Source organism: Mobula birostris, chromosome 13, assembly GCF_030028105.1.
Source record: "Mobula birostris isolate sMobBir1 chromosome 13, sMobBir1.hap1, whole genome shotgun sequence".
Taxonomy (NCBI): domain Eukaryota; kingdom Metazoa; phylum Chordata; class Chondrichthyes; order Myliobatiformes; family Myliobatidae; genus Mobula; species Mobula birostris.
The window spans coordinates 53,758,483-53,774,638 of NC_092382.1; the positions used below are offsets into that span (position 1 = coordinate 53,758,483).

The 16,156-nt window shown below is 44.6% G+C and overlaps 1 protein-coding gene across 3 annotated transcripts; it reads right to left on the reverse strand.

The window, feature by feature from the left end:
* Window positions 1-6,587: 6,587 nt before the first annotated feature.
* LOC140207617 (uncharacterized) lies at window positions 6,588-14,936 on the reverse strand. Of its 3 annotated transcripts, XM_072276160.1 has the most exons (3): window positions 10,463-11,248; window positions 9,988-10,181; window positions 6,588-8,100 (listed from the first exon to the last, which is right to left on the reverse strand). In XM_072276160.1, the coding sequence occupies exon 3, from the start codon at window positions 7,692-7,694 to the stop codon at window positions 6,891-6,893; it is 804 nt and encodes a 267-aa protein (XP_072132261.1). In that variant the 5' UTR covers window positions 7,695-8,100; window positions 9,988-10,181; window positions 10,463-11,248; the 3' UTR covers window positions 6,588-6,890. The 3 variants fall into 3 exon arrangements, with proteins under 3 accessions (XP_072132261.1, XP_072132263.1, XP_072132262.1); XM_072276162.1 differs by lacking the exons at window positions 9,988-10,181; window positions 10,463-11,248 and adding an exon at window positions 14,843-14,936; XM_072276161.1 differs by lacking the exon at window positions 9,988-10,181.
* Window positions 14,937-16,156: the final 1,220 nt, after the last annotated feature.

Genomic DNA, 16,156 nt, shown 5'->3' on the forward strand with positions numbered 1-16,156 from the left:
CACCTAGTCAGCGTCTTGTACTTAACAGTGTATTGTATGTTTACATTTGACATATCGAGGTGCAAGAACTCATATTTGCCTGGGTTATACCCCATCTGCCATTTCTCTGTCCATGTCTGCAACTGATGTGCAGTACATCCCACTCTATTCTTTGCTAGTCATCTGTGCTATCCATACCCCTGTACATTTTCAGCCAGGTCGGCTATATACAACATAAACTGCAGAGGTCACAGTACCGATCCCTGCGGAACACCAGTAATCATGGAGCTCCAGCTAGAATAGGTCCATTCATTCACCACCTTCTGTCTTCAAAGGGCAAACTAATTCTGAATTCAATAATGGCCAAATCACCACTGATGCCATGCATCTTAATCTTCTGGATGAGCCTCCCATGTGGGACCTTGTGAAACGCCTTTCTGAAATGAGGTGAAATAGCAACCATAGTTCTGCCTTTATCAATCATCCTCGTCACCTTATCAACAAAATCAATCAAGGTAGTAAGACACAATTTGCCAAACGAAAGGTCATGCTAACTCTCCCTAATCAGGTTTTCCAAATACTCATGAATCCTATCTGTCACAATACTCCCGTACCTTCCCTGCCACTGAGGTGAGACTTGCCGGTCTATAGTTTCCATGATTATCCCTGATGTCCTTCTTGAATAATGGAGCAACATGAAATTCTCATCAGTCCTCCAGGACCTGGCCTGTGGCTACGGAGGACAGAAGTATATTTTGTCAAGGCCCCAGCAATCTCTTCATTTTCCTCTCAATTACCTGAGGTATATCCCATCAGGCACTCGGAACCTATCCAACTTATTGCTATTTAAGATACCGAGCACTGTCTCCTCCTATACTTCAAAAAGCCCCAGCATAATAGTACTCTTGGCAATGATCTCCGCATCCTCCACGTCCTTCTTTTTGGTAAATATTGATGTAAAATACTCATTCTGGACCTCACCCACATCCTTTGAACTCAAGCAAATGCTCCCCCCACCCTCTCACTTTATCGTTGTGTGTTTCCCACCCTCTCCCTTGTTATCTCTTGCCCCTGATGTATATAGAGCACACCAAGGGCATTTCATTGTCCATCCTAGCTTTCCCAACTCCCCTCCTAAGTTATTTTCTGGCTTCTTTATAATCCTCCAAGACACCCTTTGATTCTAGCTTCCTCAGCTTTACCTATTTTTCATTTTTATTCTGGACTACACGCATGACCTCCCTCGACATCCACGGTTCTCTTACCCTGCCATCCATGTCCTTCCTTCTGACTGGAACATACCTGTCCTGTAGTCTGTGCAGTTAGACATTAATTACCTTCCACATTTGGTTGTGGACTTGCTCAAATGCAGCTGTTCCCAATTAACTCTCCCTTGGTACTGCACGGAGCTCTCGTAATGTAACTTGCTCCATTTTAACATCCTTTCACAAACTCCATGTTTATCCTTATCTGTTGCTATCGTACAATTTAAGGAGATATGGTAGCTGTTTGGTCTGAAATGGCCAGGTTCATTACCTAACGTCAGATCCAGTACAGCTTCTGCTCCTGTTGGACAATATACATACTAATTTGATAAACCCACCTGGATGCCGCCTCTAAATCACTTGTACTAACAATGTCCCAGCTTACCTTCCTTTCTTTGCTGTGATATCGGTGATCATGGTCTTTCCATGACGCTCATTGTTTGGCAATTTTTTTTCGACAGGAGCGCTTTTCTATTGCCTTCTCCCAGAGATTATCTTTACAAGGCAAATGACTCCAGCCATGATCAATGCTATTCAGATGTTGTCCGCCCAGTGTCAGTGATCACATAAACACAACGTGAGACCTGCGTTGATTGCTCATGCTACCATCCACCACATTCTTCCACAGCTTCACATGGCCCTGATTCGGTAGAGACGCATCTTGTACAAATCTATCGAGTCGACTCTCAACCTCCTTTGCTCCAAAGAGAATGTACAGAATGTCTTATCCAAGCAGCGTCATGGTAAACATCCCATGCAACCTGTATAAAGATTCCGTATCCTTTCTGTAACGAGGCGTTCAGACCTGAAGACAGTAATCCAAGTGTGATCTAACCAGGATTTCAGAGTTACAACAGTAGATTGCGGCTCTTAAACTCAAGCCCCTGACAAATGAAGGCAACTCCCAATATCCCTGCTTAATCACCCTATCAACTTGCTAAGAAGCTTAGAGTGATCATTGGATCTGGACCCTATCATTGTTCTGTTCCACCACACGGCTAACATTCCTGTCATTAACACTGTGCTCTGCTTTCAAATTTGTCCTTCCATGGTGAATCACTTCTCAGCTCTGCTCTGCATTCTGTCCATGTCCTGTTGTAACCTACGACAATCTGTAACACTGTCCACAACTCTACCAACCTGGCATATCATCCGCCAATTTACTAATTCCTCCCTTCCACTTCCTGATTTAAATCATTTATAAATATCACAAAAGTGGAGGGGGTGGGTGTGGTCCGAGATCAGATCTCTTCAGAACACCACCTCTGTGTGTAATCATCCCTTGTCTTCTATGGTCAAAACTTATTCTGAATCCTGCAGCTATCATTCCCAGAAGACCACGCCTACTTACTTTCTGAAGGACACAACCATGGTAAACCTTATCAAATATCTTATTAAATATCACCAGATCAAACTCTCTATTTTTATCATATGCTTTGTCACATCAGAGACTTCAAGCAGGCTCGTGTAATTTCCAGCACATTCTCTCTCTTCAGCTGGTTATGTTCCAGCACATCAGCCCAGTTAACGCCCTCACAAACATTAAGATCTCTCTCACTGGTGAATACTGAAGTAAAGACAGTTGTCTTGATGGTAGGAAGCAGAGAGTGATGGTGGGAGGCTGTTTATTGGACTCAAGGCCCGGCCCAGTGGGGTTCCCCAGGGTTACATCCCATTGCTGTCGTTATTTATTGATATTTAATTATATTTGCATTTACACAGTTTGTTGAATTCTATGCTCTACTTGATCTTTCACTGATCCTGTTACTATTCTATAGATTTGCTAAGTGATCCTATAGGAAAAATTATCTCAGGGTTGTAAGTGGTGACATAGGTACTCTGATAATAAAAGTTATTTTGAAGTTTGAACATTGCTACTTGTCATTTCGATCAATAATTTGGTTGAGAATGTACAGGGTATGGAGAGTAGGTTTGCAGCAAGTAAGTTTAAACAAGTACTTTTTCCTGAAAGATATTAAGTATAAACTCTCCGCTCTGTTTCCCTCTCCGCACTCGACCACCCCCTACCCTTACTGACTTCCCTCTTCACCCCGTCTTCCCTCTCACCCCCACATTGGACATAAGTTTAGGGTGAAAGTGAATTCTTTCAGGGGAGTCTGAAGGGGAATTCTTCACTCAGAGTTTGGTGGGAGTGTGGAATGAGCTGCCAGTGGAACTGGTGGATATGGGTTTGATTTAGACACTAAAGAGAAACTTGGGTGATGACATGGATGGGAGGTGTATGGAGGCTATGGTGCAGGTAGTTGGAACTAGGCAGTAAAAACAAAAACAGGTCAACATTGACTAGAAGAGCCAAAGGGCCTGTTTCAGTGCTGCTGGGCTCTGTGACTCTGATAATATTCTGATTTGTAATTTCCACAGTCAGTGCTTTGCTGCTATTGACTGAACACAGAAATTTACCCAAGCAAGAATTGAAAGACTCTTAGCTGGCTACAAAAAGCGTTTTCAAGCTGTGATACTTGCTAAAGGGGGTGTTACTAAGTACTGACCATGCAGGGTGCCCAAACTTTTGCTTCGGGCCCTTTTCCTTTTTCATTATTTTGAAACTATAAAAGATGGAAATAAAAATGTAACCTTGCTTAAAATATTAAAGAAATGTGCCATGTTTAACTTTATGCCTTTTGGAAATCAGGTCATCTTTTACTCGCTTAGCTATTCACAGTAACAGAAATTTAACCAGGGGTGCCCAAACATTTACATGCCACTGTATATATCCTGTGCCTTCCGAATTGCTTCCAGTAATTCCTGCCATTGCTGCTCTGTTTTCATCCCTGTTGTGCTCTTTGCAAATCACTTTTGACCAATTTTTCTCTCATACCTCTCGAATTTTCTTTATCCCATATCTGACTTTAGCTTCTCCTTCTCTAATATCAGGGTGAAATTGATCATATTAATATCACTTGCGCCTAAGGGTTCTTTGAATTTAAGTGACCTAATTAATTCCAGTTCATTACAACACCCAATCCAGAATAACTGATCTCCAAGTGGTCTCAACCACGTACTGCTCTGAAAAAGCATCTTGTAGGCAGTCCAGGAATTCCTCCTCTTGAGACCAACACCATCCTAATTTTCCTAATCACCTGCATGACAATCCCCCATGACTATTGTAACATTGCCCTTTTGTCACGCACTTTCTATCTCCCATTGTAATTTGTGGATCACATACTCACTACTGTTTGGAGGTCTCTATACAATTCCCGTCAGGGATTTTTATTACACTTGCTGTTCCTTAATTCTACCCACAGGTTCTACACCTTCCAACAATACGCCACCTCTTTCTAATGATTTTATTTAATATTTTACAAACACACCCACAGAATGCCACTGCCAGCTTGTTCTTTCAAGAAGCATCTGGGAATCAAGAGGACCTGCAGATGCTAGAAATCTAGAGAACTACACACAAAGTGCTGGAGCAGCTCAGCATGTCAGGCAGCATCTATGGATGGGAATCAACATTTCGGGCCAAGACCCTTAATCGGGACTCTTGATACCCCCGTATCTGGAATATCCACAAGCAAGGAAAATAGAAAGTAGTGCAAAATAGGGAAAACCTTTGACAACATTTCGTTCAAGGCTTTAAAAAACCTGCCAAGTAGAACTCAAAGTTAACAAATACAACAAAGGCAATAAACACTTGTATCAATACCGACATTGACTTTTTTTTATATAAAAATATCTTTGTCCCATTTCAATCAGTAAAATTTACAAAGATAAATAACTCTAGAAAACTTTTCTAAGACTATTTACACTCAAACTCACTTAGATTAACACTACCTTGGACAGAATAAGGTAGAGAAATAACACACTTGAAAAAAAATCACACAACAGAAAGTATATATTTTCATCAAAAATGAACAGAATTCAGCACTCCATGTGTGTCTATGCAATCGTGATAAGAAATACGGACCAGAAAACTTAAATGAGAGGCCAACTCAGAAAAATGAATCACCACTGTCAAAGAAAACATTAACCAGTGGAATGAGTATGACCCTCCATGGGAGGCATCTCAACGATCTGAGCAGATGAGATGGTGACAAAGAAGCATCGAGCACCTGACTGAGAGTTGGATTCCTCTTCCCAGAAACAGTGGGGTTCCTTTCAGAAATACAGGACAAGGCGGTTAACAAAAGGGAAAAAAAATGAAAATACATGAAATACAAACAAACAAGGCAGCAAGTGCAGAAAATGCCAAGAGAAACCAGACACAATCCAACACATTCCAGGATCCTGCATCAGTTTAACTCAATCTGATTACTTACAAAGGTACAATCAAGTGGCAAATATCATTCACCAAAATCTTGCTTTAAAATACAAACTCATGAATGCCCTCCATCAATCCATAAAGGCACCATAAATTCAAGCCTGATCCAGTTTTAGTCAAAATCTAACAAATTATATGATAATCAGTACATTATTTCAGATAGGACAATCCATAATAGCTATCCGGATATAATATTACAGGATAAACAAGCAGGAACAACTTCCTCAATAGATATAACCATCCCAACACACACATTTTCCTTGATCAATGGAGCACTTCACCACGGGTATTGTTTGGGTCATCAGTCAGACAACCAAGATATTTTCTCAGTCAGTCAGCTTCCAAATGTTGCTACTCTGTTCTTTGCTGCCACGCCCCGTTGCTGATTCCCTTCTCCTCATCATACGTTCTTACCCTGAACATCGTCTAGAGCCCCAAACTCAGCCCTGTCCATACCTGCCTCTGGTTTCTGACCCTGCTTCGTTGAACATCCAACTGATGGTTTCCCATTCTGCTTTCAGTCTTTAGAGGACAGGGGTGTTTTCTAACAACCCTTTAGAAGCAGGGAAAATGACCCAAAATGTGGAAATGAGCCGTCAATAAGGTTAACTACCAATGTTATTCTTCCTCAGCCGAGAGATTAGAGGGGCAAAGAACATCTCAGACAGAACTGCAGTCAGCTCGATTTCATCAGTCTGCAGAAAATTCAAGGGGAACCTCTTCACCCGCAGAGTGGTGACTGTTTGGAACCCATCACCACAGGGGGAGCGTGACATGAACAACAGGGGAGGATTTAAAAGGACTGTCATGGAACAGAATCACTGGCAGGGTCCAGCCGGCCTGAGTTGCCTCTTTACTCTATATTAGGTGTGTTATAAATTCACTAAGTACCGGAGACAGACTTCAAAATAGAACTGATTTATTTGTCTCAGATCCAGAATATTAAATTCCAGTCCCATTAAAGGTGAATGTGCAGCAGAAGAAACTCCTCCCATGCCCAGTGACCAGGGTGCAGAACTGGGTGTGGTGAGCAGCAGCAATAATTGCAGAGTTCAGCACCGACAGTCACTCTCAAAATTGCATTGAGAAACAATGATGGACAAATATCCAGCATGAAGCTTATTGAAACTTTCTCCCCAGTGTGAACCCAGTGATGTGTTACAAGGTTAGATTACTGAGTGAATCCCTTCTCACATTCACAGCAGGTGAGCGGCCTCTCCTCAGTGTGAACTCAATGATGCACATTTGATGGAGATGGCTGAGAGAATCTCTTCCCAATCTCTGAGCAGGTGTATGGCCTCTACCCAGTGTGAACTCGCTGGTGTCTCTGTAGGCAGGATGATTGCAGAAATGCTTTCCCACATTCATAGCAGGAGAGCAGCCTCTCCTGTATGAACTGACTGGTGTACCAGTAGTTGGGATGACCAAGTGAATCTCTTCCCACATTCTGAGCAGGTGAACGGCTTCTCCCCTGTGTGAACTCGCTGATGACTCTCTAGGCTGGATGACCGAGTGAATCCCTTCCCACAGTCTGAGCAGGTGAACAGCCTCTCTCCAGTGTGAACTCGCTGATGTGCCTTCAGATTAGATGAGCAAATGAATCCCTTCTCGCAGTCTGAACAGGTGAATGGTCTCTCTCCAGTGTGAACTGACTGGTGTGCCAGTAGCTTGGATGACCGAGAGAATCCCTTCCCACAGTCTGAGCAGGTGAACGGCCTCTCTCCAGTGTGAACTCGCGGATGTATCTTCAGTTTAGATAAACAAGTGAACCCCTTCCCGCAGTCTGAGCAGGTGAATGGCCATTCCCCGGTGTGAACTCTCTGATGTTCCTTCAGTTTAGATGACTGAGTGAATCCCATCCCACAGTCTGAGCAGGTGAATGGCCTCTCCCCAGTGTGAACTCGCTGGTGCACCAGTAGGTCAGATGACGGAGTGAAACCCTTCCCGCAGTCTGAGCAGGTGAATGGCTTCTCCCTGATGTGAACCCGCTGGTGCGCTATTAAATTGGATGACTGAGTGAATCCCTTCCCACAGTTCAAGCAGGTGAACGGCCTCTCCCCAGTGTGAACTGACTTGTGTACCAGTAGGGTGGATGACTGATGGAATCCCTTCCCACAGTCTGAGCAGGTGAACGGTCTCTCCCTGGTGTGAACTCGCTGATCAGCCATTAGGTCAGCTGATTGAGTGAATCCTTCCCCCCAAATTCAGCAGATGACCAGCCTCTGCCCAGTCTGAACTGACTGGTGTGTCCACAGGTGGGAAGACCGACTGAATCCCTTCTCACACACAGAACAGGTGAATGGCCTTGTCCCAGTGTGAACTTGCTGAAGTACCTTAAGTTGAGATGACCGAGTGAATCCATTCCTGCTGTCTGAGCAGGTGAACAGCCTCTCCCCAGTGTAAAATGACAGGCATGCCAGTCGGTCAGACGATCGAGTGAATCCCTGCCCAGTCTGAGTAGGAAGGACGATCAAGTGAAGCCCTTGCTCCAATTCTTAAATATCTGGACAGTGTCAGAAAATTTGGCGTGTTGTGCTCGAGATTCCTGTAGATAAATTCCTTGTCGTTTTTAACCTGTGAAAACATTTACAAAATCCATCAATGGCTGAAGGACAACATTTCAGATGAGATCACTTTAGTCAGCAAGCTGTGATCTGACATCACACTGTTACAGTGAGCTTCAACCCAAGCTGGAGAGAGAACTCATCTTCGAACTGGCACAGTGCTGGTATCTAGGATTAAATGTCAACTGGAATCCATCCCTCTGATGCTTTTCCTGTCTCTATAAGAATGGGGCATTTCTGCCATCTCCAATCTGTGCCTCCATTGGTATTATTCCCTCTTCCCACTGAGCTACATGGGTGTCTCGTTCCACAGTAACTGAAACACTCTCACACAAACAGCCTTTGTTGACCTACAGCTGGGACTTTCTTTTATGCACTGTTAGATTAAAGTGCCACAGTTTTAACGCCATATAAAAAATTGCTGCTGAGATGAACGGTCGGTCTGATAAAAGGAATTAGAGTGAATATTAATACTATTTAAGGTTCTTGTCACAGTCATAGAAAAGTACAACACAGAACAAGACCCTTCAGCCCATCTAGGTTGTGCTAACTATTTGAACTTTCTACTCCTATATCCCTACTATCCAGGTACTGACACAAACCTCTTAAATGTTGAAATTGAGGTCACATTCACCACTTGTGCTGTCTGCTCATACCACTCCCGGATGACCGTCTGTGTGAAGAAGTTTCTCGTCATGTTCCCCTTAACATTCCATCTTTCACACTAAACTCATGACCTCGTGTTGTTGTCCCACCCCATCTCAGTGGAGAAGGCCAGCTTGCATTTACCCTATCTTTACTCCTCATAATTGTGGTACACCTCCATCAAATCTCCCCTCAATCTTTTACATTACAAGGAATAAACACCTAACCTGTTCAAGCTTTCCTTATAACCTAAGTCCTCCAGACCTAGCAACATCCTTATGAATTTTCCCTGAACTCTTTCAACCTCTTTTTCATCTTTCCTGTGGGTAGGCGACCAAAACTGTACACAATACTCCAAATTAGGCTTCACCAATGCCTTGTACTATGTCAACATAACATCCAGTACTTTGGCTTATGAAGGCCAATGTGCCAAAATCTTTCTCTCCATCCCTATCTAACTGGGGTACCACTTTCAGTGAATTACAGACCTGTGTTCCCAGATCCCTTCCTTCTACAGCACTCCTCAGTGCCCTACCAGTCACTGTGTAAGACCTTGTTCCTACCAACGTGCAACACTTCACACTTGTCTGCATTAAATTCCTTTTTCCGTTTCTCAAACTATTTTCCCAGCTGGTCCAGATCACACCACAAGCCATGATAGTCTTCCTCACTGTCCACTACACCCCAATCTTGGTGTCATCCACAAATTTGCTGATCCAGTTAACCACACTATCATCCAGATTACTGATATAGATGACAAACAACAACAGATCCAGCACAGATCCCTGTGGCACACCACTAGTCACAGGCTTCCAGTCGGAGAGGCAACCATCTGCTACCACAGTCTGGCTTCTCCCAAAGACAGTGTCTCATCCAGTTTACTATCTCATCTTGAATGCTGAATGACTGAACCTTCTTGACCAACCTTCCATATGAGACTTTGTCAAGTGCTTTGCTAAAGTCCATGTGGACAACATCCACTGCCTTGCCTTCATCCACTTTCCTGATAACTTCCTCGAGAGACTCTATAAGATTGGTTAGACATGACCTACCGTGCACAAAGCCATGCTGCCTATCCTTCATCAGTCCACATCTATCCATATACTTAGATATTGACTTCCTGCACATACGTTCCAATAACTTCCCCACAACTGATGTCAAGCTCACCAATGTAGAATTTCCTATTTATTTTTAAAGCCTTTCTTGAACAGCAGAACAACATTGCCTGTCCTCCAATCCTCCAGTCCCTCACCTGTCACTAAGGACGATTTAAATATCTCTGCTTGGGCTCCAACAATTTCTGCACTTGTCTTCCGCAGGGTCCCAGGGGAACAACTTGTCAGGTCCTGGTGATTTATCCACGCTTATTTGCCTTAAGACAGCAAACACAGATTCCATGAAGTTGATGCTGCTTTGCCTCACTTCTATAGACTCTGTGTCCATCTCCTGAGTAAATACAGATGCAAAAATACTACTTAAAATCTCCCACTTCTATTTTGTCTCCTCATATAAATTATCATTCGGATCGTCAAGAGTGGGCCTGTTTCTGCACTGAACTTCTCCATGTTTCTGTTCCTCCCCGGGGAACCGGCATCAAACCGACGGGCCGAGCGGTCTCCTCCTACCTCTCAGCGATACATCAGACTCCGGCCGCAAGAGACGCTTCACAAACGCCCCAAACTTCCCTCGGAGGGAAATAGAAATAAATCAGAAAGCGGGACATTTACTTCGGGTTTTGTTCTTCTTGGACGGGGAGTTTAATGCGGCTGCGGAGATGTCAGTGTTGATGATCAGAGGGATCTTAGACTCCAAGTCCATCGCTTCCTGAAAGAGACTGCACAGATTGATCGGGTGGTTAAGAAGGCAAATGGCGTGGTTGTCTTTATTAGTTGAAGCACTGAGTTGAAAAGTCGGGAAGTTGTGTTGCGGCTGTTGCGAGCCTGCGGTCGGACTGTGACTGTGTCTTTAAGAGCGCCGCAGTGAGGAGGCGGGACTATGACGTCAGTCACAGGCTGACAGCGCTAACTGTGGATTTAACCATAAGAGAGAGAGAGCGGTCTGCAGACAGGCAGTCGGCCAGTCTAAAGAGAGAGAGAGAGAAAGAGAGAGAACGAGAACCCATATCTGATAGGAGAGGAGAGTGGAGAATAGGAGAAAGGGTTGGAGCAGTGGACCCAGAGAGAAGTGATCAGCAGGAGAGAGGACTTGAAAAGTCAGAGAGGAATTGAGGGAGTGGGATGGAGAGGTGACGGGGAGATTTGTTCACCGGAAGGAGAAATCGATATTCATGCCGTCAGGTTGGAGGGTACCCAGACGGAATATGAGGCGCTGATCCTGGACCCTGAGGGAGGCCTCATCTTGGCACAAGAGGAGGCGATGGGTTGACACGTCGCAACAGGAATGGGAATCGGAGTGAAAATGTTTGGACACCGGGAAGTCCCGCTCGGAGCGGATAATTCAAAGGTTAATTTATTATCAAAGCAGGTATCGATAAACAGAGCAACACACATAAGAGTTGCTGGTGAACGCAGCAGGCCAGGCAGCATCTCTAGGAAGAGGTGCAGTCGACGTTTCAGGCCGAGACCCTCCGTCAGGACTAACTGAAGGAAGAGCTAGTAAGAGATTTGAAAGTGGGAGGGGGAGAGGGAGATCCAAAATGATAGGAGAAGACAGGAGGGGAAGGGATGGAGCCAGGAGCTGGACAGGTGATTGGCAAAAGAGATATGAGAGGATAATGGGACAGGAGGCCTAGGCAGAAAGAAAAGGGGGATGGGGGAAACAGAGGATGGGCAAGGAGTACAGTGAGGGGGACAGAGGGATAAAAAGGAGAGTGAGAGAAAGAATGTGTGTATAAAAATAAGTAACAGATGGGGTACGAGGGGGAGGTGGGGCCTAGCGGAAGCTAGAGAAGTCGATGTTCATGCCATCAGGTTGGAAGCTACCCAGACGGAATATAAGGTGTTGTTCCTCCAACCTGATGGCATGAACATCGACTTCTCTAACTTCCGCTAGGCCCCACCTCCACCTCGTACCCCATCTGTTACTTATTTTTATGCACACATTCTTTCTCTCACTCTCCTTTTTCTCCCTCTGTCCCTCTGAATATATCTCTTGCCCATCCTCTGGGTCCCCCCCTCCGCCCCTTGTCTTTCTTCCCGGACCTCCTGTCCCATGATCCTCTCGTATCCCCTTTTGCCAATCACCTGTCCAGCTCTTGGTTCCATTCCTCCCCCTCCTGTCTTCTCCCATCATTTTGGATCTCCCCCTCCCCCTCCAACTTTCAAATCCCTTACTCACTCTTCCTTCAGTTAGTCCTGATGAAAAGTCTCAGCCTGAAACGTCGACTGCACCTCTTCCTACAGATGCTGCCTGGCCTGCTGCGTTCACCAGCAACTTTTATGTGTGTTGCTTGAATTTCCAGCATCTGCAGATTTCCTGTTGTTTGCATCGATAAACAGAGTTTTTTTTTGCTCCTCCAGGGAGCCACGAAACAAAGAAAGAAAAAGAAAGGCTTTCAGAGAGAAAAAAATCAAACTCCCACCCCACCCCCGTATAAAAAAAGAACGGCATCCCGATCATCAACCCCCAAAACCCACCCCTCCCACAAATGGGAACAATAACATCGATCCCCCAGTAAAAACAACCCGACCCCGCACAACTGCGGAGGAGCCGGTGTCACCGGTGTAGAGGAGCCGCATCGGGAGCAGCGGACACAACGGGCGACCCCGGAAGATTCACAGGTGAAGGGTCGCCTCACCTGGAAGGATGTTTAGACAACGGAGAGAGTTCGGCCGTCCGGCCCTTTCACTGTGACCCCCGAACTCACATCAAATCCGTCCAAACGAATCTGGGTGAACTTTAATGACCAATAAATATAATTTCTCTCTTTGATCACTGTCTGAGTGATCCCCTGACTCTGAGAGGAAGGGGTGTCTATGGTCCACATTGTCAGGGTGTTGAGTTTACCAGGAGACAAAGACTGCAGGGACGGGAGGTTTTCTGGTCACTAATACACTGTGTGTGGACCCCGCTGGCAATTCTGGTGTTGTGACCCGAATCGAGACAAACACCACGCTGCCCACTCCACCAACAACACGGCACAGCCGGACACATAACAGGGGACTTTACATCTCACAACACTGGATTCAGTGATGAAACCCGTGATTAATGCTGTTGTCCCACTGAAATCATAAGAAATATCCATTCAGGTGTTTTTAAATACCAGCGCTCCACCACCCGCCTGACGTCACACATGGTTCCCCTCGCGCGTATCGACGTCACACACGCGCTGCTGCGCTCTTGCTGAGGCAGTTTAACGGCTGAGGTACCGACCACGAGACCCCTCCACCCCTCACCTCCGCTGCGCTGTAGTGATTGGCCCGAAGCGATGTCAATCACTGATTACGCCCAATAGCGGAGGCGGACCAGCCGAGAGGGCGTTACCCCGCTGACATCTCTTCTCAAAGAGGAACAAACCCCAAAGTAAATGTCCACTTTCTGATTTATTTCCATTTCCCTCCGAGGGAAGTTGGGGCGTTTGTGAAGCGTCTCCTGCGGCCGGAGTCTGATGTATCGCTGACAGGTAGGAGGAGACCGCTCGGCCCGTCGGTTTGATGCCGGTTCCCCGGGGAGGGAGAGGATGAAGACGGTGAGAGAGGGGGCGGACAGGATGTTTGTCCCGGTGGGGACAGGAGGGGCTCATCTGTGGAAATGTCTGAGCCCACGGTGGTGGCGATTCACCACATTGGGGGGCAAACACCGGCAGACTGTTGCTCTGCAAGCGGGGACAGGACTGGAGTTGGGAGGGTGGATGAGGAGAGGACATTTCGGATAGTGGGGGTAAGATCTCGAAAGATGATTGCTAATGCCTCCACATCCCTTCAGCCACCTCTTTCAGATCTCTGGTGTGTTCACCATCTGGTCCAGGTGATCTATTTACCTTCAGACCATCTCTGTTTCCCAAGAAACTTCTCCCGAGTAACGTAACTTTACACATTCTGACCACTGACATCTGGGACTTTCATATTCCTGCCAGTGTCTTCGACAGATAAGAGTGATGTACAATACTTATTCAGTTCATCAGTTCACCTTGCACCCCCACCCCATTAATACCTCTCCAGCATCATTTCCCAGTGGTTTCCACCTCTCTTTTACACCATATGTACCTGAAGAAAAATTTGGTATCCTCTTTAATACTACTGGCTAGCTCACCTATGTGTTCCATCTTTTCCTTCCTAATTATTTTAGTTGCATTCTGTTGGTTTTTAAAAGCTTCCCAATCCTCGAACTTCCCAGTAATTTTTGCTCCATGCCCTCTCTTTGGTTTTTATGTTGTTTTTTGGTTTTCTCTTATCAGCCACGGTTTTGTCACCTTACCTTTAGAATACTACTTCCTCTTTGTGATTTATATATCCTGTGCTTTCCGAATTGCTTCCAGAAATTCCAACCATTGCTGCTCTGTTTCATCCCTGCCCGTATTCTTCTCAAACCAGTTTGACCAATTCTGCTGTCATGCCTCTCTAGTTCACTTTATTTCACATCTGACTTTACCTTCTCCTTCTCTAATGTCAGGGTGAATTTGATCATATTAAGATCACTTGCCCCTAAGGGTTCTTTAAACTTAAGAGACCTAATTAATTCGGGTTCATTACAACACCCAATCCAGAATAGCTGATCCCCAAGCGGGCTCAACCATGAGCTGCTCTAAAAAAGCATCTTGCAGGCATTCTAGGAATTCCTCCTCTTGAGACCAACATCATCCTAATTTTCCTAATCACCTGCATGACAATCCCCCATGACTATTGTAACATTGCCCTTTTGGCTCGCACTTTCTATCTCCCATTGTAATTTGTGGCCCACATACTTACTACTGTTTGGAGGTCTCTATACAATTCCCATCAGGGATTTTTTTTTACATTTGCTGTTCCTTAATTCTACCCACAGATTCCACACCTTCCAACCCTATGCCAGCTCTTTCTAATGATGTTATTTAATATTTTAAAAACAGACCCACACAACCCCAATACCAGCTTGTTCTTTCAAGAAGCATGAAAGTATCTGGGAAACAAGAGGACCTGCAGATGCTAGAAATCTAGAGAACTACACACAAAGTGCTGGAGGAGCTCAGCATGTCAGGCAGCATCTATGGATGGGAATCATCATTTCGGGCCAAGACCCTTCATCTGGAATCTTGATACCCACGTATCTGGAATATCAACAAGGAAAATAGAAAGTAGTGAAAAATAGGGAAAACCTTGACAAAATTTAGTTCAAAGCTTAAAAAAACCTGCCAACCAGAGCTCAATTGTTAACAAATACAACAAAGGCAATAAATACTTTCATCAAAACCAACATTGACTTTTTTAAATATAAAAATACCTTGGTCCCATTTCAATCAGTAAAATTTACAAAGATAAATAACAACCTTAGAAAAGCCTATTTACACTCAAACCCATTTAGATTAACACTACCTCGGACAGAAGGAGGAAGAGAAATAACACACATGAAAAAAAACACAACAGTCAGATAAAACTTCTAAGTATATATTTTCATCAAAAATGAAGAGGATTCAGCACTCCATGTGTGTTTCTGCAATCATGATAAGAAGTACAGGCCAGAAAACTTCAATGAGAGGCCAACTCAGAAAAATGAATCATCACTATGGAAGAAAACATTAACCAGTGGAATGAGTATGACCCTCAATGGGAGACATCCCAATGATCTGAGCAGACGAGATGGTGACAAGGAAGCATCGAGCACCTGACTGAGAGTTGGAGACCTCTTCCCAGAAACAGAGGGGTTCCTTGCAGAAATACAGGACAAGGTGTTTAAACAAAGGAAAAAAAAATCAAAAATACATACAATACAAACAAACAAGGCAATAAATCCAGCAAATGCCGAGAAACCAGACACAATCCAACACATTCCAGGATCCAGCAGTTTGAATCAATCTGATTACTTATGAAGGCACAATGAAATGGCAAATATCAGTCACCAAAATCTTGCTTTAAAATACAAACTCATGAATGACCACCATAACTTCATTAAGGCACCATAAATTCAAACCTGATCCAGTTCGGGACAGAATCTCACATTTCATATGATAATCAATAAATTATTACAGACAGGACAATCTCAAATAACCATCTGGATATAATATCACAGGATAAACAAGCAGGAACAACTCCCTCAATAGATAAAACTATTCCCAACACACACATGTTCCTCGAAGTGGAGCACCTCACCACGGGCATTGCTTGTGTCATCAGTCAGACAACCGAATTATATTCCCTGTCAATCAGCTTCCAAATGTTGCTACTCTGTCATTCGTTGCCACGCCCCGCTGCTGATTCCCTTCTCCTCATCATACATTCTTACCCTGACCATCGTCCAGAGCCCCAAACTCTGCCCTGTGCAGACCC